Genomic DNA, 24,575 nt, shown 5'->3' with positions numbered 1-24,575 from the left:
GACCCCAGAGTTCAGCTTCCATTTGTGAGGGTCTGTCCTGGTCCTGCTCAGCTTGTCTGCAGAAATGTTTTGCTTTGATAGAGGTGCCAAGCTACCATAGCTAGTCTGCAAAGTTTGTTTATGTACCACATCACTGTGGTGTTGTCTATGATTACTAGCAGAGGATCTGGAGTCCAATGATGGTTAAGAGATCTGACATTTTTTACTACCATCATTTCTTTGACAGTTGTGTTTTAGTCTGTCCTGCTTTTTATACAAACCCTGAATTTTCACTTTTTAGAAACAGCTTCCCAAGAAAAGTGGCTTCAGACTGAGAAGGAGCAGGAAAGGAGAAGGGAAAACCTGGGGTGGGCAATTTTTGAACCACCCAATGAAGTATTTCATTTTGACAGATCATCACACTGATCTGAATAGATAGCGGGTGCTGATGTTGGGCCCAAACAAATTTGAGGAATCACTGAGTTTTTCTTATGAAGAGTCTAGCCAGAGGAATTTGTGAGAATTATAGAGGCCAAGACACCCAAAACAGTATGGAGCAAAGCTGATTTTTGATACAGATTATCCTTGAGATAGGTAAATTTCATTTTATGAAATAACTTTGTTATCTGTCTATTCAGTTTAAGCTTTTATAGTCTGTCACAATTTTTGGGCTAAGATCAAGTGTAGCAAGTTTGTAGTTGCAGTACTACATGATTATGATGTCATTTTATCAGCAAGCAGTAAAGTACATTTTCCCATAATCATGTGTGAAATAAACTGCTGCACTACTATGGCAATCTTACTTTTTCTGCTTTCTGTATTTCTGCTAAACTTTAGAGTCCTTTACATTGCCCTTATTTTCAGACAATTAAATTTAAATGATCATCACATTTCTACCTTCATACAATAAATCTTATATTAAGATTACATACCTCATCAAACACAACATATTTAATTCTTTTTACCCAATTCTGCCAATGAGGGGAAAGAACCAAAATTTCCAGACACTGAGGAACAGTCACAAGGACCTGAAAACGAAACAAAACAAAACAAATTGTAGGCAATGATTCGCACAATTGCTTACAAACACTATATATTAACAAAAAGTACAACATATCAGGCCAGTGAAGCAAATTTATAAAATCTCATGCCAAAACCTTGAATAAGTGAAAGTGGTGCTTTTAATGAGGGACACTTCCAGTAAACTGAAGTAATCTAAAGATTGACAAAAAAATGTAATCTTCCTTCATGAATATGGCAGGTGCTTGGGAAGAAGCCTATGTATGTATGTATGTGTGTGTGTGTGTGTGTGTGTGTGTGTGTGTGTGTGTGTGTGTGTGTGTGTGTGTGTGTGTGTGTGTGTGTGTGTGTGTGTGTGTGTGTGTGTGTGTGTGTGTGTGTGTGTGCACATGTACATACAATTTGGGATAAATGTCCCAGTACTCTCTGACCACAGAAATAATGATGAAAGTGTCCATTACCAACCTCACAGCTGAAATATATTAAGATTGGGCTGCAGAAGACATAGTCAGCTGCATGGGATATGCTGAGAACTCTAAACCTTCAGAAAATGTCTTCTGTTCCATGCACAGTAAAATTAGTTTCTGTTGAGAATGTTGTTTAAAGCAACTCAGTTTTGCCTGAACAACTATGATGAAACTCACTTCATTAAAATCACAAGTAACCTAAGCAACATGGCTATGTACGTTTCATGCAAAGTGCAGATTGCAAATGTTTCTAAACATTTAATCTATAGAAGTACTTCTCACATACTCCCTACTTTCTATAAACAATACACCATCAGTCTTCAATGTAAAATAAATAGGCTAGATTAGACAGAAATTATATTTCACAGGAACATGTGTATTTAATTGAGAACTTTGGCACACATCCAATAACTATTTCAGATTATGTGCCAATAATTACTAGGATAAAAATTCATGGTAATAAAGTAAATGTGAGAAGCTGGCACTTCCCCATCTACCCGTTAAAAAGAGAGGAATTTAAAGAATGGGTAGTGGAAATTATTTGGGAGTTATTAGGGAAGTTAGAAAGTACATGTGAAGTTATAGCTAGTGAGTGGGATAAAATGAAAGTGGAGCTTAATTAAAAATAGAGCAGAAATAAAAGAAAAAGAGATCTGGTTAAGAAGTAACAAGAGTTATTTAGAGGGGCTGACAAAGGTTAGGTTAAACTATTACAGAATAAGGGGATTCTACCAGAACAAGAATATGTATATTTGCAATGTGCTAAAGAGAAAATATGGGGGTAATTGGATAATATTCATGGGTTTAGAAAGATTGCTGTTAAGCAACTGTTTTTTGATAGTAACTCAACAACTCAAAACCTTTTGGCACAATGACTTAAGACAACACAAAGGAGAAAGGTCTGTCACCAATCTTAGGGAGCCTACTCCAGAGATCCTACAGCGGTATTAGTGATATTTTGAAACTTTTATGAACATTTGAATAAACCACAGAAATGGGGAAATCAAGGAAAGGCACAAATGGAAACATTTATGGAAGACTTAGATATCCCAAGGTTAGAGATAGATGAGGCTCAACAGTTAACAATTAAGAAAGAATGAGATTAGATACAAATGGTGATGTATAAACAATCTGTTGGAAAGTTTCCAGGAATATATGGTATTCTAGTGGCAGTTTGGAAGCTAGGAGAGAAGAAAGTGATAAAGATCTGGAAGCTATTGTTTAACAGTATTTTTAAAGGAGTGGAGGCACCAGCATCCTGGAAAAAAAGATGTGATAGCTCTAGAACTCAGTTCTAGCTTCATATACGCCCATTTCAATTTTAAACCATGATTAGAAAGTGTTTATGTCTATAATGGCTAAAAGAATGGCAAACGTGATGCCAAAATTGACAGATATGCCTCAATGAGGTTTTGTGGAGGGAAGGCAAACATTTGACAACATTAATAGAATAACAATGACCCAGACAGAAGGTGACTATAAGGAAATACTGCTGTTGGTGGGTCTTGATGCTGAGAAAGCATTTGGCAGATTAAGCTGGGATCTTATATGTAGGGCAGTGGAAGCCTTTGCATTTCCTGGTATAATAATAAGGTTAAGCAGAAAGATATATGAGAGATTAGAAGCAAAAATCAAAGTGGGATGGTTCATCTCTGACAAGTTGTGTCTAAACAGAGGAACAAGGCACGAGTGTCCCCTTTCCCTTTGTTATTATAATTTGAATTGAACTACTGGAAAAGAAAATAAGGGACTTAGAAATTCAAGGATTTAACTAATATATTAGTTCAAGAAAAGTTGGCTTTATTTGAAAATGATAATTATTTTGTACCTGATGAAACCAAAAAGGACATCTCAGTGCTGGGGAACATTCTGACACAATTCCAATTTTTTGGTGGGATATAAAATAAATGAAGACAAAACAAAACCTATAGTTGTAAATTATGTACTCACATATGTATTGGTTCAACAGTACCCATATTCATCGGGGATATGACAAAATTAAGTTTTTAGGAGTATGGATTAAAAAAGATTCAGTTACGACAGCTAAGGCTATGTGGGAAGAAATAAAAGATAATATACATATTGAGAAACTGGAAGCTCTTGCATATGGAAATGGAGAGCAAGATACAAGCAGTAAAATGTTTTTAGTCCCTTTAGTTTTATGTACAGGTCATTCATATTTTTATCACCAGAGGAGAAGTTGTAGATAGTAATTAATAAAGAACTAAAGGATTTTATCTGGGAGGAGAAGAGGTTAAGAGTCATGTGGGGTAAGCTGATTCTCCAATAGAACAAGGAGGTTTAGGATTGCCTCACTTGAAGGTCTCTTTTACAGCTACGCGGTTAAGGCTCGTATACAGAACACAAGCAGAAAGCTATAATTCAAAGTGGAAAGGGATGATGATCATGAAGCGGGTCGGGGGGGTAATTCAAGAAATATGGAAAGAATAGGAGTTTAGATGGACATCTTTAAGGAGAATAATAGTCGTACAGGATATTATATTCATAAAGTAGCAAAAAGTGTACTAGGAACTAAACCAACACAGGAATGAAGAAAGAAGATTCTGCTGATAGGGATGACTGCAATTAGGGGCACAGAGAGTAGGCAACAGGGGCTGAAATTTACTGGAGGACACTCACAAAGGAGCCAAGGTATTACGAACAAATGATTAGAGAGGAAAAGGTAATAGACTAGGAAGAGGCCAAGAAGACATTTTGACTGCAGGTTGGGGACTGTTATCAGAGTATAGACAAAGAGAAAGGGACAGGAGAATCCTAATTAGAAGACCTGCACTGGTTGCATTTTAATTGAGTCTAGAATGGAAGTTGTTGTTAAAAATGGATAATTAGCAGGGCATACAACATATGGCACAATAACTATAGGAATCAGAGGAAGGCAGAAAAGACTGGGAAGAAAAATTAGATAATTCACAAAGAAACAATGACTGGATATATGTATGTCTCCCAAACATGCAACAAAATGTGGAAGATTTAGGATTTTTGCTTGGTAGCATTTGCACAGATACGTTTACACACCAGACTGACTCCAAATATTTTTTGTCATGTAGATGGCAAATGTTGGAGGTGTAATGAGTAAGAAAGAGGTACCTGGGGGCATATGTTCTTAGGGTGTAATGAGTTGGCATACTTAAAAAACTCCCTACAGAAACTCTGTCAAGAATACTGGGTAAGTAAATGGGTGTAACTAAGGAAATTATTTTTTGAGTTGGGATATAGGATCTGAATTGCCTTGTCATAGTAAGGCCTTGTTAAGTTTAATTCTGGTGGCTACCAAAAAAAAATTAGTAGAAAATGGAAACTGAAGTCTAAACTAACTATACTTTAAGTAGTAAACATTGCAACAGAGATAAAAGAACAGGAAGTGGGATCTTTAGAAAAGGGTAGGAGTAAATTACACAGAAAAAAATGGAAATTATGGGAACAATACATGCAGAAAAAAGTTTTGGAGATGGAATGAGGTTTAAGAGAAGGCAGGAATTGAACAATGTATGTAATGTTGCTTTGATTATATGGTTTCGATCAATATACATAATGTATAATGTTACTTTTATATAAGTTTATAATATTATATACATTTAAGTTTGCCTATGTCATGATAATTCAATGAAAGTGTTAAAAATACACCATCAGTGATAAGGTTTACTGTCATTTTATAAGACTAAGCTAGGATTCCAGTATATATTTATTCATTGACTGAAAGTACAACAAATTGTTAAGCATTGGTGCCATCATACTAAGAAACTATCTTCAGTACTTCCACTAGGGAATAATATTCATCCATCAAGTGGTAAATATCACCAAAATGTGAGTGACCGATTTTAATTTAAGCATGGTTCAATGACTTACTGAATAAATCTTAGAACAGTCATACAAAGAAAATACATTAAAGTGAGACAGAAAGGAAATTGACAGCTGACTGGCTAAACGACTAAAAAGAATATAAAATATTAGCAACACAGGAAATAAGCTGCAACCAGAAAAGATGTAAAACTGAGTCCTGAAGTGCTACGGATCTTCATACCATTTCTGCCTGCCATTTTGAACTAGAATAAATTGTGCCACAATTATTACAAGTTATGTGAAGATTATTTCCTAAGTTGGTACCTTTTTTGGATTGTTTTATGTACATTCATTTTGGCATTATTTGGGCAAGCTGCACACATTTATTCACTGGAATTTGGCTAGCTACATAACTAGCAAGATATATACATGGCTACCTATCCTCTCTCAGCTCACTCTAGTTATGTAAAATAAATTATGCACACAAATTAGCATTTAACTGACACATCATAGAGTTTCACTACCATATCAGGAGCCAAGGATAGGGCTATTTCCTGCCCCTCTTTTCACAGAGCTCTCATATTTTGGGCAGTAGTATACTATGGGAAAGCAGCACCAGTAAAAGCAAAGATCTTGATGTCTCAAAGGAAAAAAAATAAGTTTCCTCTTCTTACTACAGAAAGCTATGATACTATTTCAACTGTAGCATGATATAAAACAATGGACATCACTAAAATGCCACAGCTGCATTTTTTTACCTTTTGATTAAAAAGAGAATCAAAATAAGTTTTGGGATTGGCAGAAAGTGTGGATTGTTATACAGAAACCTAAATTTTGATTAAGAAATAGTACAAAAAGAATAGCTGTTTTGTGGAAACTGCCCTTTCTATGGACTGTGTCTCTGTTTTTTCATGTTGGTGACTTGTAAGGAACATTAGTCGGGAAATAACTGATTTTGAGCATATTACACTGCCAATTTGGTCTCCTGTACGTTGTTATTTGATTAAGAAATGTTCTACTTTGGAAATCAAACAGAGACACCTCTAGTCAAAGGGGGTGTGACACTCTATAAATGGAAAGACTGAAGAAGATATAAAGCTAGTGTGTGGGTGTGTAAGTGAGCACATGCATACATGTGCACTTAAAAGGTGCATCATATCGAACAATCGGTACCCCCCTCTCTCTATAAGGTGTTAATGTGCATCTTCAACTGCATCCTGTACTTTGCTCAATCACTCATTCCTGCATCAATGAAGATCCTTTTCCTTCACTGTATCTTAATATGTGAGAGATTTTATCCAACATAATTATTACTGTAAGACAGCTGAGCAAAATGCTATAAAGACACTCTTGCACTTCATATTTTGGCAAAAGGATGATACAAGAGTCAGGCGACTGTACATTCTGATTGAATGTTATCTGTTAACTCTGTAAATACATTTCATAGATCAATAATTATCTCTGTACTAATTCCACTGTTTTGTTGAATTTGTACTACTCTCACAACTGTATACTAGCAATTTACATATTGTACTCTCCTCCAGAGCCTGGGTTGTGACTGATAACCTGGTCAACAAACTGAAATAAATAAATAAATAAAGAAAGAAAGAAAGAAAGAAAGAATCTACATAATGCTATCATATTTCAAAACGTATACAATGTGTAACAAAACACAACATTCATAAACCACTAATAAGTAATATGATATACATTAAGTTGTCAATATAATCCTAGACTGGATTCCTTATCAGAAATCTGAAAATATTTTATTAAAAAGTATGCATTGATTAAAAGTAATGCTATCTGGCATAGTTACCAAATGTATTTTTTCTATGCAATCCCAAATGCAGAAGGCTTTCTCAATTCAGTCCAAACATGATATAATCAAGTCTGTGGTACAGGACACATTTTTTGACTAATTTCAAATTTCTCTGCAGTTATGTTGCTGTCTGGATATCCATACAAATTATATCATAAAACTACACAGATAAATGGACAGAGATGAAATCAGTACAGCATGAAATTATTACAGTACAAAGACTGCTTAACAAATAAACAGTTAAAGATAAATTTTCTTCATATTCTACATTATATTGTACTGCACTATACATTACACATTATACTGTGATAGCTGCAGTATCTGTGGAATAGAGGTACTGTGGGGCACAGAGAAAGAGAGAGAGAGGGTAGTTTTTACCATTTCATAGAATTCTTTTAGTGTCTTGAAACAGCAGATATATTTTAGGAGACCACACTCACTGAATTATACCTTTTTAACAACAAGTCACCAATTATTTTGCTACCTGTCTAGCTGACTATGTGACTATCAGATAATGGTAGAGTCGGCAGGCTTCTGGAAAGACTGGGTTAGTTTTATGAAGCATAGAAAAACTATTTTTCTCTCTGCATAATCTCCTTTCAGTACGGGGAAATAAGTATTTATTACCACTGATTTCATGTACAAAATGTGGGATGAAAATGATAACTCCTAAAATACAAATGAAGAGAGATAAGCATTTAAACTTTTCTGATAATTTAGAAATAGAATTATGAAATGCCAAAGGTTTGGTCAGTTGTATGATGACCATTTTGACATGGCAGACTTTTGAAATCAAATTGCTCTTACACCACAGCATCCTTTTACGTAAGATGCAGTGATCTTGGAAAAGATTATAAATAAGGGTGGGCTTCAAGAATTCTCCCCTGTGTTGGGGCTGAAGGAAGTTAAGCCCATCATTCTTTAGAATGTTTTTTCTTTTGTTTAACTTTATTTTTCTGACTTCTTAGAAGTGTTTGTTTATACATCTGACTTTACCAAACAATGCACACATTGCTCTCCCTCGATGGACCTACCTACATCTTGCATTATTAAGGTAAAGAATGAATTCTGAATGAACATGAAATATTAGAGTCTGATGTTAAACATCAAGATTTCCTAAACATGGCTTTCTTCATGGCATAATTTTGAAATGTATGAAGCCTTACTGTTCTCTAAAAGATAAGAATATTGCCCCAGTTCCAATTTCTTCTTTTTGCTGTTTGTAGAATGCTTCTAATGCTGCTGAATTCAGTTTCATATGTGGCCAGGCACATTTATAAACAAATTATAAAAGACGATATTAAATCAGCTAAATTTATACAAATGAAGTTAAGACAGTTTCCTTAAAAATAGCTTGTTCAGTTGAAAAAAAAAACTCACACATGGCTGTTTGGACCTAGTATGCTGTCGGTAAGACAGATTCAAAGTAAACTCAAGTAATCCAAGATTTGTAAGAACTAATCTATAAGCCTTAAGTCTATCTTTATACCACAATTACATGGTTAACTGTATTTGAGAGGCTAAGGAACATGTGCATGTTTACTTCAAAGGTTGGAATTACTTTTAAGGTGTTTACTGTTAACTGGTTATCTCCAACCTAACTGAAACTTTCCTGTATCATAAAAGGGTTTAGAAAGTAAGAAAATGCTTCTTCACTACAAAATTGAATGTGATAGGTTTTAAAGAGGCAAGATATATAGACAACTACAGTAAGAATACCCATCTTTAATTTAAGCAGTAAACATCTGAGAAATGAACACTTGGAAGCATTACAGAGGGTGCTGACATTAATACCAGTTTCTAATTCTGACTTGTTGAATATTTTAATTGAACCTAGACTTTTTGCATGTAAGCTAAATTTTGAATATATGTTTTAAGATTAGTTTATGCTCACTGTTAATCCTTCTTGTCTTAGTAAGAGAAGTGTACTGAATCTAATTTTACAACATACCTAAAATATTTTTACACAACTGTGAGAATAAGTTATAAAACTCTTACAAAGACAAAACTATTTTAAATATTTTAATTAGTCTAATGAAATTTTAGCACTTAAAGAACTAATACGTATGATGGATTTACAAATTATGAAATCTGATAAAGGGAATGTTTCTCATGATTCTGTTTCATATGTTGCTTCTATGAAGTCTGTTTTATCTGATGTATTCAGTTTCAAATTAATAGATATTATTTTCATTATAAAAGCTAAAAAACAAATATGTTTTTATTAGATATTTCCCGCCAAGGTCAAACAAATTATGAAGTGTGTATACATTTACAAACAGAATTCCTGAAAGAAGGTAAACTCTTTAGAGTACCAAAAATGCAGAAAAACATATTAATCTGCCATTTTGCTATATAGTGAATAGCAGAGGCAGTACGACAGAATTCAATTCAAAGTTTTTAGATCTCATTTTAAATCAAGTGATTCAAAAATAAATTCTTATATAAAAGATTCCTAGGATTTACTAGACCAATTAAGAACTTAGAATTTTACTGATACAGAAATAAGTATTTTTACAGTTAGTCTCTTTATATATTTCTGTTCCTCAATATGTGAGTATTCAATTTGTCAACATGTTTTTAAGTCATGTAAAAATGTTTCTGATAGTCAAATTAATGCCACCTGTTCTCTCTTTGAAATACCATTATAATTTTTATGTTTAATAATAAGGTATATCAGCTGCAAGACCCATTATTGCTAATTTGTTGTTGGGCTGGTGGGAAACTGACTTATTGGAGAAAATTCCTACTTTTCTTAACATGCCACTTTTTAAACGTATTGATTATTTAATATTCATATCAAATGGAAATGTAAAAATTTTGATAAGCTTTTGAGGGGATGTTAATGATAGTATAATTTTCTTTTTAATTTCTTAAGAATGATAAGGGGCTTAGCGTTATTTTTTTTAGATATTACACATAATATGGACGTACAGGTTACTATATTTGATACCGCACTATACAGATAATTTACATTTGCGAACAATTATCTAAACTTTGGTAATCTTACATCCAATAAAAATGAAAGACTAATGTGCCAAAAGGGCAATATATAAGGGCTGCTAGAATGTGTATGCAGATGAAAGACTTGATGGAGAAAATTAGTTTAATTTCACTGTTTACTGATACAGAATATCCTATTAATATTTTTAAATGGATTGATGAAAGAAATATTAGCAGAGAGAGACAGAGAATAGAAGTTTTCTTAAGTATTAATATATGATTTACCTAAGCACATTTGAATAAAGGTAAATGAGAAATCTTCTTTCAGAAATAGTATGGCTATCCCTATGATGACAGATAATATTGTATAAAGAACATTATTATCAATAACTTGAAAATGAAGCCACAGTGGTACAGCGGTAGCATTGCTGCCTCACAGCAAGAAGTTTTCCTGTTTGATTCTTGGCTGGAGTGCTTTCTGTGTGGAATCTGCATGTCCTCCCTGCGGTCGAGTGGCCTCCGAAAGACATGTGTGAATGGGCGTGCCTTCGCTGAAGGTTGGGCATTGGGCTGGCAACTCGGCACCATAAAAATCTACTGCCAATCATTAGCGGACCGGAGTTCTGCTGTGGCGACTCCTAACCTGGAAAAGCCAAAAAGACAAACATTATCAATAACTTGAAAATAGTACAAGACAATAATGATTTAGTTAAAATTAGTGGGGAGAGACCATTATTTATTAACAAAAAGCAGAGTCATTCAAAGCAGATGTTTTTAAGGAGCTTGTTAGAACCACAAAATATACATCTAACAAACCAAAAATGTAAATCATGCAAATTTATTCATAGTGGCCCTGCATTAGCACCGGAATATGTTAATAAAATATATCATGTTAAAATATGTTATACCTGTAAACACCATGGTGAGGTTTATGTGATAAAGTATCAATCTTGCTTTGCCTTTTATATAATCAAAAAATTGTGGGGAATTCAATAAAGCCTACACAGAGTGATTTTACATAAAGGCATAGTGGCATGGCCCCAACATGGAAACCGGACGGTGAGTGATCCAATAAACAGAGCAGAGGGGCATGCACATGCATGCGGACACAGAAGTGTCCGTGGAATGCAAATCACCTCATAGGCTGGTGAAATCCATACCAATGAGGGTGATCTGCGATCCAATAAGCAAAAAGGCACCCATGTAGGTGCTGTGTTGGTGTCAGAAATGTACAAAAGGCACCCATGTAGGTGCTTTGTTGGTGTCAGAAATGTACATGGAAAAAAAAACATATACCGGGTTTTAAAAGCCCAAAAAGAAGGTTGGATACTGCACAGTAGTCATGCAAATGGCCAAAACTATGACGAGTGAGTCCAAAAACCAATGCACGTTAATAAAATATAGTAATTATTTTAAATACATATATTACATTTTTGCAGCATGCAGCAATGCGCAAAAAAGAAGTTATGTACCTACCATAACGTTCCATGTTTGTTGTCCTTCTCGCCCTTCTTTCTTACTGGATGGGTTCGGAGCCGATCCTCAGCTCCAACTTGGCCAGATGCACTAGCTCAAAGTCTTTCACTTGGCTCGTGGTTAAATACCTATCCCATCATGTATTGGAGTATTCCCCAGATCTTGTTTGCTGCTAGTCATAAATGTATGTCTATTTCTTTTCACATAACATGAAATATATATACATATATAAAAGAAAAAATACATGAGGAAAATCAACCAATTTCAGAGTGACTCTCTCAGTAGAAGGAAAGAAACCTCTTATCTGAATCCTCTAGGAGCCTTGGCTGGGGGAAGGAGGGAGAGATGTAAGAAAGAAGGGCGAGAAGGACAACAAACATGGAACGTTATGGTAGGTACATAACTTCTTTATGTTATGTTGTCCTTCTTGCCTTCTTTCTTACTGGATGGGACAGCGTCCCTAGCACCATCTACCTGGGTGACTCATGGGAGAACACCTTTGAGCACTGTGGACCCAAAAGAAGCTCTGTCCTTGGAGGCCAAATCTACCTTGTAATGAGTAATAAATGTATGGGGCCTAGCCCATGTAGCAGCTGCACAAATACTATCCATAGACAATCTGCCATGGTAAGCAGAGGATGTAGCTAGAGTTCTATTTGAATGGCCCTTGGCTTTGAAAGGTAAACTTCTATTGTTTGAAGTGTATATAAAGGTAATACAACTGGAAAGCCAATTTGAAAGTGTAACTTTTGAGACTGATTTGCCTTGGTTCACTTAAGAGAAGGAAATAAATAGCTGCTCTCTTTTCCTGAAGTCTTTGGTTCTATGTATATAGAAACTCAGTTGTCTATGTACATCCAGATGATGTAGTTTGTATTCTGCCTTGTTGGTATGATTAGGAAAGAAACCTGGGAGTTCAATAGACTGGTAAAGATTGGTTAGTGAGCAGACTTTTGGCACAAAAGATGGATTAGTCCTCAAAGATACTCTATCCTTATGAAAAATTAGGTATGGTGGCTTAATTGATAGAGCTTGCAACTCCGAGACTCTTCGTGCAGATGTAAAAGCAACTAACAACATGGTCTTCCAAGAGAGGAATTTTTAGATCGCATGTAGAAGCAGGTTAAAAATGAGATAAAGTTAGGTAAGTAAGAACACGATTTAGGACCCGAGGTGAGAGATGTTTTTTTTATGGGAGGTCTCAACAAACAAGTTCCTTTTAAAAATGCATTACACAGCCTATGTGACATTAGATTAGGAGTGGATTCATAGATATAATTGGAAATTGCAGCTAACTGGACCTTGATTTTAGCTGCAGCGGAGCTTTGCTGGAAAAGTTCTGCCAGGAATTCTAAAATTGAACTAATAGAAGCATAGAAAGGATCTATGTCTCTCGCCCTTGCCCAATAGGAGAACCTCTTACATTTGCTGGAATATAATTTTCTGATCAAAGCCTTATGAGAAGAGATCAGAATATGTTTAACTGCTGGAGTAAAATTTTGATGCCTGGAAGTTTGGAAGTGGAACAGCCAAGCTATCAAATTGAGGTTCTCGAGAGAAGGATGAAGCACACCTGACATATGAGTCTGAAGGTCTGGGACTATGTCCAGAGCCCAAAGCTTTTCCTGAAGATGAGGCCAGAGGAAGGGGAACTAAATCTGATGAGGCCAATATAGGGCAATGAGAATTAGCCTGCTTCCCAAGGCTTTGGCTTTCTGAATGACTTTGGGAATGAGAGGAAAGGGAGGAAAGGCATATAGTAGTCCTGAAGGCCAATCGTGGACGAGTGCGTCTCTCGGTGTCTCCCCCACTGGGGGATTAGGGCAAAATAGTTGCTGCATTTGGTATTCAAGGGGGTTGCAAACAGATTACAGCAAGGCTGGCCCCAAGTTTGGAAAATCTTGTCTGCTATGCTCTGTTTCAGAGACCACTCGTGAGGCATCAAAATCTCCCTGCTGAGCTTATCGGCTATCACGTTGGATTTCCCCAGTATATGCATTGCTACCAGAAAACGTTGGGAAGAGATTGCCCATTGCCATACTCTCACTGCTTCTCAATAAAGGGGGCATGATCTGGTTCCTCCTTGTTTATTTATGTACCAGACTACTGACATGTTGTCTGACTGGATTGCAATCATTGCTAGTGGGAGAGAGTCCTGAAGTTCTTGCAATGCCAGAAGTACTGCTCTCATCTCTAGAACACTGATGTGCAACTGAGCCTCATGTTGTTGCCATGTGCCTTGGACTGTTCTTCCCAGATAACGCCCCCTCACCCTATCTGAGAAACGTTTGTGGTCACAGTAGCAACAGGGTGTTGTGGAACAAAGGGACTTCCGATGGTCACATGATTGGACTGAAGCCACCATAGAAGATCTCTCTTGCATGAATCTGTTATCCTTATCTGATGGGACATAGGAAGTTGTTGTGCAAACAGAAGCCACTGAAGGATTCTCATGTGCATCTTGGCTAGAGGGACTAGAGTTATGGTCGATGCCATGGTTCCAAGAAGTGTTAGAACTACTTTTGTTTTTACCTTGCTCTTGGGAAGTAGGCTGACTATTTGTTGTCTGAGGATAGAAACTCTGTCGGGCGGAAGTCAAGCCATCATGGAGGCGGTGTCTAGATCTGCGCCAATGAATGTAATACATTGACAAGACAACAAGGCAGATTTTTGAAAATTCACTGTTATGCCTGAGCACAAATTTCCAGTGTAGAGTCTCTGGCCTGTAGAAGTAGATGATTGGTGGTGGCAGTTAGGAGCCAGTCATCCAGGTATGGAAAGACTTGGAATCCCAGACGTCTCAGGTGAGCCGTTACTACTGCCATGCAGTTGGTGAACATTCTGTGGGCTGTAGTGAGACCAAAGGGCAGAGCTTGAAACTGATAATGACTGGCTCCCAGCCAGAAGCATAGATGACTCCTTGATGCTCTCTCCATCTTTATATGGTAGTACTCATCTTGGAAGTCTATTGAGCACATCCAAACATCTTTCCCTAAAAAGGGAAGAATTGACTGGAGTGTCACCATTCGGAACTTGGACGACTTTACAGATTCGTTTAACTTGCTGAGATCCAAAATGGGTCTCCAGTCCCCTGTTCTTTTTGGTACTAAAAAGAATCTTGAGTAAGTTCCGAATCCTATTTGGTCTGCGGGGACTTTTTGGAAGACTCTTTTGTTTAGCAACTCTTGAATTGCTATAGTTGCTTGTTCCATCAGACTGGGTGGAACATCTGGGATTCTTCTGATCTGTGGAATGGGCCGGCAAAATGGAATGTCGTAAACCTCTGGATATTATGCATTGTACACACTTGTCTCTTGTGATATCTCACCAGGCTTCTGGTTAGAAAGTTAATCACTCTCCCAACTGCCTCCAGAAAAGAGCAGGTGGGCCTCCTTTCAGGAGCACTGATGATCAGGACGCAAAAGGAATCAAGGTCACCCTGGTTTTGCGGGACCCTCCTGCCATGTGGGCGACAGCTAAGATTAGTGCCTACCCCTTTGCCTCTGGGGAAGGGTTCACCTCGTCCATCTTGAAAAACTCCCAGGGATCTCTTGAACCACATTTTTCCACTCTTCTGGCCTTTAGGATAAGGTCTTGAAGGTATGGAAAGTTTTTCCTTCCTGCTCGGTTCTGGTAACTGTGTCCTTGACATTAGGTTCAAAGAGTGAGGAACCATCAAAAGGGGCATTGGTAAAAGTAGACTTGAAAGGTTCTGCAAAATTGCACAAATGCATCCAGGAGTGTCCCCTAAGGGAAACTCCTGAACCCCCAGCTCTACTCGATCCATCAACTGCATAGGAGATCAGTCTCAAGGAGGAGTTGACAATGGAATTTAAGGTGGATAGCTGAGAGGTCACTTTTTCTGAGACCCCCACAGCTAGTGAACCTTGTAGATTATCTCCTAACTCCTTCAGGAGATCTCTATGAAGTCTTGTAAAATGTGTGAGGTAGTTCAGCGATCTGAGGGTGAAAGTCACTGACAAAAAAACACGCTTCCCATATCTGCCCATTGTTCGAGAATCCTTATTCGATGGATGGACAGATGAGGACGTCTCAGAGAGTTCCTTCTTGGTGGCTGCTGCCACCATCATAGCATCTACAGGTACACCTTTCGAAAGAAAATCCTTATCTGAAGGGGCTGACAGAAATTTATTCGGCCTCCGAGAGACTGGCTCCATAGTGTCTAGTGACTCCCACGCCTTACCAAATACATAAGCTCATCAAAAGGCAAAGACACCTAGGAGGCTGAAGGTTGAGATCCAAAGGCCTTCAGCTACACTGACTCCTCATCAGAAGGGTTAATGGGCTTCCAGCCGCCCCTCTGTTTTAGGATCTCTAGGATATCTGAGAATGAGATATCTTCAGAGGATGACTGTGGGGACCCTTCTGCTTCCTCGAAGTCAGTGTCTGATGTGATGGACTCATCACGGGAGTCTATATACTTCCTCTTGCATGTTCTCTTCCAAGGGGGCTCCTCAAATGGGTAGCCTGAAGAGGTCTCAGAAGAGTGGGGCTCGCCCGATGGGGCTTCCTGAGGCCCTGAATCTCTGCTGTCATGTGGATAAGATGGTGATGAAGCAGATGCCAGTACTTGAGGGAGAAGATGCATTTGGAGCATTTCTCCTCGGGCCTCCGCCGAAAATAGGATCTGTGGAACCTAGTCGGACATTCCCGGTCAACAAATGTTAAATAAATAAAAATAAAGAATGCCAGTATCCTTGAGTAGAGCTGTAGGAGTAGACAGCACATTCCTCATCACCTCGAACGCCAATCACCCGGGTTCCAAAAACACCTTCGGTTCCAAGGAAATAGAGAAAATCCCAGGCCACAAGGAAATCAGCTCAGAGGCTGATGTAGGAGCTGAGCTCACCTGCATCGACGCACAGAGGGGTAGACTCTGTACTGAAGAAACTCGGATCTGAGAGTCCGCCTCCGGAGCCAACCAGAGAACTACGGCCCCTAGACACTCCAGATGGCACTGATAGTGTTGGAACAGGCAACAGTTCTGAAGAGTCCCAAAGGGGTCTCAGAATTGAAGGATCTACCACAAGAGGTATCTGGGATTCTGGCTCCAAAGATCCAGCTTGGCTCAGAGGAGGAGGAATAGTGGATGTAGTCATGTTGGATGGCTCCAACACCGGTGGGGTTGGAGCTGAAAACAATTTAGCCAGCGCGGGCAACTTCAAATGCCTGCACACCACCCTACCCACGTCATCCTCTGATAAGCTCCTAGAAGAAATAGATGAGTGTGTAGGGGATCGAGACCTTTGAAGAATAGTGGATCTCAAGGTCAGAGAAACTGGTTCTAATTCAACGGACCGACTCAAAGAAGTAGTCTCTATCTGTTCCGAAGTCTTTGGAACTGATGGACTTCGTTTGTCTGTACCAATTGTCTCCCTCGGTTCCAAAGGCGGTGGAGCCGAGGAGATAGATTTTTCAGTCAGTTTAGCAATTTTCTTTGGAGGTTTGGAATGAGCCAAGGAAGAAGATGAAGAGGATGAAGAGGAAGGTCTCTTAGATTTGTCACTAGTAGTTGGAGACTTAGATACTGGAGAAGTTTGTAAAGCTTCATGAAAAGCAGGCTTTATTAAACCTCTTAAAATTAATTTGTTTTTCCTCTCAAGTAACACTCGAGAGCTGAAGGAGAGACAAAAACTGCAAGATTCCTGAAGGCGAATAGCCCCTAAGCAGTACACGCATACACTGTGCCCATCAGTTACAGACATTTTCTGGGAGCATTTTTGGCATTTATTGAACCCAGAGGGCCTGGGTTCCTTATCTCTGGACTCTTTAGACATATTGTACAGCAAGAAGTTTGAACTGCAATAAGAAGTACTGGCACTAAAAAATAACCTTAAGACAAGCACACAGTAAAGACCAGTACAGGGGAAAACAGCACTACCCTCTAAGTTAAACAGGCACTAGGTCCTCTAACATAAATGGACCTAGCTGTGCTAATAGGAAACACACGACAAGAAGATCCTCTAACTTAAACAGGTTTTCTTTTAGCTCTCTAACTCAAATGAGCTAAAAGGAAAACAAACAAACTACTACAAAGACTGACAGGGATAGGAGAGGCCTAGTGGAAAAAAAGACGGCCAACAAATAACAACACAACAGGCGATAAACAATGCACTCTAAATGCTTCTAGGAAGGTTAAACAGCCTAAACTAGTATCAACAGCAACTCTAATAATAAGATTTTAGCAAAAATTCACTATCAGTGGTAAAATTGAAAACACTTAGGCACGGCCAAGGAGAGAGCATCTGAACTCGGCAAGCGGCAAACAAGATCTGGGGATTGCTCCAATGCATGATAGAACAGGTATTCAGCCATGAGCCAAGTGAAAGACTTCGAGCTAGCATATTTGGCCTTGGCTCCGAACCCATCCAGTAAGAAAGAAGCCGAGAAGGACAACATAACATCATGCCATTATGCAAAAAAAAAAAAAATAATTAAAATGTTGAAAAACCGAAAATAAGACATTTGCAAAAATAATGCATTATAGTGCCCTATATGCACAGTGTACAATGGTAGGTTGCATTGGTTGATAAGGAGACAGGACCTAGAGTCGTGAACCATCCAGGTTATATTCAAGTAGGTGTATGCAAATGAGCTGGGGTTACTAAACAGCAAAAAGGGCCACTGTGTCCGCAGATACAACCCATGGTAGGGCTAGAACCATGTAGGTAGCAGTAGAAGAGGTAGCTGGTATCAAAAGGAGATGTGCCATGCTATGTTTAAGCAGACTGGAGCTCAGCGGTGCCTGTTTGCACTCAGCTATGCACAGCTAAGCGGGGGGGGGGGGGTGACCAATGCTGCTGAGCTGTGTCTAGCCCCTCGGCACATGTTTTAGCTGGTTAAAGAAAAGCTGAGCATGCCCGTGTTTGGGCGAGTGTCAAAACTGCTGAGCACTGTTTATACTAGCTCCGCGGATTTGCGCAGACGCCATAGTGCTTAGCAGTGAAAGAATTTGAAAAAATATCAAAAAAAAGGAAATACCCTAGGAAAGCCAATCAGGTAGAAATGACTGATAAGCCCTATTCAACAGACACTGGCCCATTCAATCCCCCAATGATATACCTGTCAGGTGGAATGCATCATAGTGAGCCAATCACACAGGCTGCATCTGCAGCACACCACTATAAAGTATGTCTACACCCAACAATCTGATTTTTCCGACATACTCTGCATCATTGGAGTACACATTTGGGAATTTTAACGGACAAAATTATGGGAGCTGTGGAATTCCCAGTGGAATGTATGTGTAGCCCTTATATTAGCTACAGGTACTTTTCAAAGACCAACTGGGGACATAATGGAGGTCTCACAGGCATCTGCATCCAGGGTACTCCACCAGTTCCTGGATGCCATGAAAGCACATGCCAGTGAGCACATTTATTTACCCAGCACCTCTGAGGAGAGGGCCAGCATTATGTGTCTCTTCCACCATGTAGCACACTACCCTGAGGTACTGGCTGCCATAGACTGCACTCATGTGCATATCAGAGCACCACCTGGTGAAGAGGGTAGAGTCTAAGTCAACAACAAGGGGTATCATTCCATCAACTGCCAGGTCGTGTGCAATGCCTAGGGCATTTTCATAAATGTGTGTGCCAGCAACCCTGGCAGCTATCATGACTCCCACATCTGGCATGCCTCATAGCTGTACCAGACATCTGCTTGGGGGAACATCCCATACGGCCATCTACTGGGGGATGCTGGCTATGCACTGGAACCATGGATGATGACACCCATCGGAAATGCACACACACCTACTGAAGAATGTCATAATGAAGCACAAGCACACACTAGGAGCATATGTTTGGGCTGCTCAAGTCACGGCTCCGCTGCCTCGATATATCTGGTGGAGCCCTGCAGTACTCTCCAGCCACATGTGCACACATGTTCACAGTATGTGCCATGCTACACAATATGATCCTGCTGAAACAGCTGCGGCAGAAACATCACAGGGAATGGACACACAGCCCCCCACCAGTGCCAAGGTCCCCACAGCCACAGGGGGACTCAGAGGAGGAACTCCCTGAGCCTGTGTAGGCAGACATAGGCATGCCCAGTATGCCCTGGCCTTGGCAAAGAGGCAATGCATAGCACATGCACTGACATCCTAGGGATCTAGAGACACCTCACTTCGACTCACATACATACTAAAAAGGATGCCAACCACAACACACAACATGTACCTTAACATGTATTGGCTGTGTACTGTGTGCATCCGACAGATTCAGCCCTGAAGCACAATTATATCAACTGCTGCAGGCACAAGGTAAGTCACTCTTCGTTACAACAAATGTATGGAATACTACACTATGGTAGCATAGATATGGACCTGCCACATGTATGCAAGAAAATAGAGTGGGCTACTGGGAGAGCTGCAGATAACTGACAACTATGTGGAACAACAGGAACTCTCTGCCCAATACTGGCCACCCCATTATATGCAGTAGGCCCTAAGCCAGCAAAACCCACTGCACTATACAAGGGAATTACAAACAGCGGGGTCATAGGACAGATGCTTGGCTCTCAATGCTACAGTCCCCTACCCCCAACACACCTGTGTTCCCATACAACTGCAGTAACAATATGTATGCAAGGTAATAGCAGCAGACCACGCATTCCCAGGGCTGACCCAATCAACCTGTTGACATGTTTCATTTCCACAATATGCAGGGGGTTGATGTGCTATGTATGTCTGCAGTTGATAGTGCCAGGAATTAAACTGCACTGTCTGGTGGCTGTCGTGGCTTAGTGGGCTAAGTACATTACCATGACTGATGCTGTTCATGGTTCAAGACTGGCTGCACCTACTATTTTGCCTGTGAGATACACCTATGGCAGGAGTTCTATAGACTGTCTATATGTCACTATTTTTTACTGCAAGAAAGCTGGACAAAGCCAGAGACAATGGAGAGATAGGGGGCCACAAATATGAATAGTACACAGCTCTGAGTGACCTAGACGGTGGTTAGTAGAACAGCAGGTTGTAACAACTCAGAGTAGCACCAGGGTGTAAAGGCCATCACTTAGCTGTGTCAGTACTTACAAGTCAGTGGACACCATCATACCCCTCAAATGTACAGAGTGCCACAGAATGTCCACATTCTTGCCTCATATTTATGGTCCATTTTTCATAACATTGCATTTTTCTGGCAAACTAGTAGCAAATACATAAAGGTTGATGTGAAAAACTAATGACAGACAGTTGAGATACACACTTCATACCCATCAGAACATTCATGCTATGTCTAAGTTTATAAGAGCAATATTAAAAACTTGTCCCTATGTTTGTGCCTATGTCTGTGTCCCACTTTTATATATGGATTTGTCCAGATTTCTCTCTCTAAGAGGTCAAGAGGTATGGGTGCCATATAGTCTTATATTAACAGTACAACACTCTGAGGACCAGAGCTGGACATCCTGCTAAACATGCACAGTCAGAGGTGTGAAGTCTGTAACCCTGTGTGTGGTGTTACATCACATACCCCAGTCACAGCATACCTACAACAACATACATCAGCAACTGTGGAGAAAGCCAGGAACTGAAGCAGGGCAGGACAAAGGCCCACATATAAGGAGAAGGAGGAAATACTGGCCAGACAAATGTAGAAAGTGCAGAATAGAACAGTTTGTGCAGTAGCATGGGTTTCTGGCAGTGTATGGAGTCAGTAACCCAGATGTCTGTCAGCGGTTCCTCACATCAGTCTATAATGATCTGCCACTGATGTACCAGGAAATCACATTGCTATGTAAAATGTACCAGACATATGATGCAAAAACCTGTTCAGTCTAATACACTCTGTACACACCCTAGATATGAGTCTGACATTACGGACAGCACACAGCCAGGAAATCCCTTAGGCACCATATCAGGGAGGTGCCTGATTGTTTAATCAGGTGCAGCAGGCAATTGTCTTTAGCACACAAAATCCCACACTGGAGTACAGGTAGGTCTGACCTGGAGTCCCCTTGTAAGTACTGATGGTCACACTGGGCATGCTCCTACACTTAGCTAATCTCAGCCCATGTCTGAAGCCACATCTGACTATAGAACTGAGATGTCCATATATCTCTGTGCATACAGATAGCTATGTACACCTAATTGTCCTCCCTATCCCCATCACACATGATTGCCTTTATCTATCAGTATGTGGCACATATAATATACATATATATATATATATATATATATATATATATATATATATATATATGGATCTGTAGAGTTTTATATAGATACTTATATATAGGTAACATATACATAGATGACATGTATATGTATATATCATATACAGAGAGACCGAGAGATGGGGATATATATATATATATATATATATATATACATATATATATATATATATATATATATATATATATATATATATATATATATATATATATATATATATATATATATATATATATATATATATATATATATATATATATATATATATATATATATATATATGTATATATAGAAAGAGAGAGAAAGACACACACACAGAAAGGCATAAAGTGATGTATTTGCTGCAGCCACTTGTACACCAGCTGTAACCAGTGGCATGTGCAATTAGTGCGGTGAGCAGTAGTGTGTAACAGTAGGTAGGTAGGGATTCTAATCTCACATCAGACACCTTGTGTGTTTGTGTAGATATTCCATATTCAGCAGTATACACATGCCCAACATGCCTATGCCTGTGCAATGTTCACTCATTTTATGGCCCTGTGACCAGTGTACTCCAGAACAGTGGCCTCCCTGTCAACAGCTGCTGATGTTATCCACTCCAACAGCAGTGGCAGACACTCTCCAAACACATGAGCTCCATGGTGCATGCAATAAGTACATAGTATTACAGTATATACAACTAGACAGGTAGTGTGGCTAATCCCAGCAATGGCAACTCAGTGAGTGTGTGTGTAAGTATATCCACTTGCAGTAGGGTGTTTGTCTTGCTTATGTGTGTACAATGCCAATGCATTTTATGGTCTGTGCCTACATGTTAACCCCCCATTGGTTTACTTTACAGGCCCTGCTGATGTCATCCACCTTAGAAGCACAGTTAGACACTCTACAGACACATAAGCACTGTGGCGCATGTGATAAGTACGTAGCACTAAAGATTTAAAGAAACTTTATTGTCATTTAGGAAACACAAGTGCTATCTAAATGAAATTTCCATTGTCAGGTCTTTTACAGGAGAAAACAAACACCAAAAGACAGAAATGATAGGTATTAAAGAATAAACAACAGCTATTGTACAAAACTAAATATCTAAGTAGCTGACACACATGCTTGTACACTATTTATTACGCTGGACAACACTGACTAATAGATAACACATGAAAAGAAAAGTACACTATACATAGAGATGAGATTAGGTGATACTGCACATAAGGAAGCGACTTGAATTGCACTTGAATGAGAATATATTAATTTTAGTATGCAATAAATAAATAAAATTACTGTATAAAAAAAAAGAAAAAGAATGAGAGTGAAACAATCTATTATAGTTTTTATACATCCAAACGTATGTCTGCATTAATGAGTCCTATTGCAGTTGGATAGAAACTGTTCATGAATCTGGAGGTCCTGCAGCGGATACTCCGTAACCTTCTACCAGAAGCAAGTTTAGTGAACCAACTATAAGCTGGATGAGAAGTGTCACTCAGTATTTTGTGGGACCTCCTTTTAGATCTCATTTCAAAGAGCTCCTGTAAGACTAGTGCCCACAATCTTTTTTTCTGTTCTTATCATTCTTTGCAGCTTCTTCCTTTCGGCCATTGTGCTGTTACTGAACCATACAACGCAGTTGCTGGTGATAATGCTCTTGAAGGCTCCTCTGTAGAAGGTAATTAGAGCATTCACAGAGCGCTTTGCTTTTCTCAGCCTTCTTAGGAAGTGTAGTCACTGGTGGGCTTTTTTAATTAGCTGGCCTGTGTTTGTACTCCAAGAAAGATCCTCTGATATATGTACCCCCAGGAACTTTGTAGTTTGGATGCTCTCCACTTCTTCCCCATTGATCTTGAGGGGGAAGGTGCATGGCAAAGCTATTTCTGAAGTCAATAATAAGTTCTTTTGTTTTATTGACATTCAAGTCTAAATTGTTACTGCACCATTCGGTCAGGGAGTTGACCTCGTTGCTATACCCCCTCTCGTCATCACCACATATGAGTCCTACCACTGTGGTGTTAGCTGCAAATTGGATGATGTGGTTTTTGCTAGCTTTTGCAGGGCAGTTGTAGGTAAGGATTGTGAACAGTAGAGGACTTATCACAAAGCCCTGGGGTACTCTGGTGTTGATTGTAATACCCCTTGACGTGTTGTTACCTGCACAGGTCCTTTGTGGTCTTCCAGTCAGGAAATCGAGGATCCAGTTGCACAGCCCTTTATTTATGCCAAGTTTGATTAGCTTTTCTATAATTTGTAATGGAATCACTGTATTGAGTATATATAACTAGATAAGTAAAGGTTCTAATCCCAGCAACGGCAACTGTGTGTGTGTGTGTGTGTGTGTGTGTGTGTGTGTGTGTGTGTGTGTGTGTGTGTGCATGCATGTAAGTATATCCACTTACAGCAGTGTGTATGTCTTGCCTATGTGTGTGCAATGCCAATTCATTTTAAGGCCTGTGCCTACTTGTTAACCCGCCCCAACCATTGGCTTACTTTACAGGACCTGCTGATGTCATCCACCTTAAAAGCATAGATAGACACACTCCAGATACATAAGCTCTGTGGCACATGCGATAAGTACATAGCACTATAGTATATACAACTCGATAGGGAGGGGTTCTAATCTCAAAACTGACAACTGTGTGAGTGTACATGTGTGTGTAAGCATAACCCCTGCATCAGTGTGGCTGTCTTGCCTGTGTGTGCAATGGTTATACCATTTTAAGGTCCTGTGCAAACCTGTTAACCCCCCATTGGAAACCTATTCAGGGCCTACTGATGTCATCCACCTTAGATGCACAGCTAGACACTCTCTAAACACAATAGCTCCGTGGCACATGTGATAAGTATGTAGTACTATAGTGTATACAATTAGACA

At 39.1% G+C, this 24,575-nt stretch overlaps 1 protein-coding gene across 1 annotated transcript in view; it reads right to left on the bottom strand.

Moving 5' to 3' along the window:
* The window catches only part of LOC122794923 (probable ATP-dependent RNA helicase DDX60), a 2,818,219-nt gene that overhangs the window by 1,435,035 nt on the left and 1,358,609 nt on the right, over positions 1 to 24,575 (bottom strand). The window contains exon 18 of the mRNA XM_044063516.1: positions 912 to 1,007. Coding sequence (XP_043919451.1) covers positions 912 to 1,007 — 96 coding nt within the window. The remainder of the gene's footprint in view (positions 1 to 911; positions 1,008 to 24,575) is intronic.

The sequence above is a fragment of the Protopterus annectens genome, chromosome 2.part1 (genome assembly GCF_019279795.1).
Source record: "Protopterus annectens isolate FY-2018-M chromosome 2.part1, PAN1.0, whole genome shotgun sequence".
NCBI classification, from domain to species: domain Eukaryota; kingdom Metazoa; phylum Chordata; order Ceratodontiformes; family Protopteridae; genus Protopterus; species Protopterus annectens.
The sequence above is the reverse complement of the archived record's forward strand: the minus strand, read 5'-3'. Positions and strand labels throughout refer to the sequence as shown.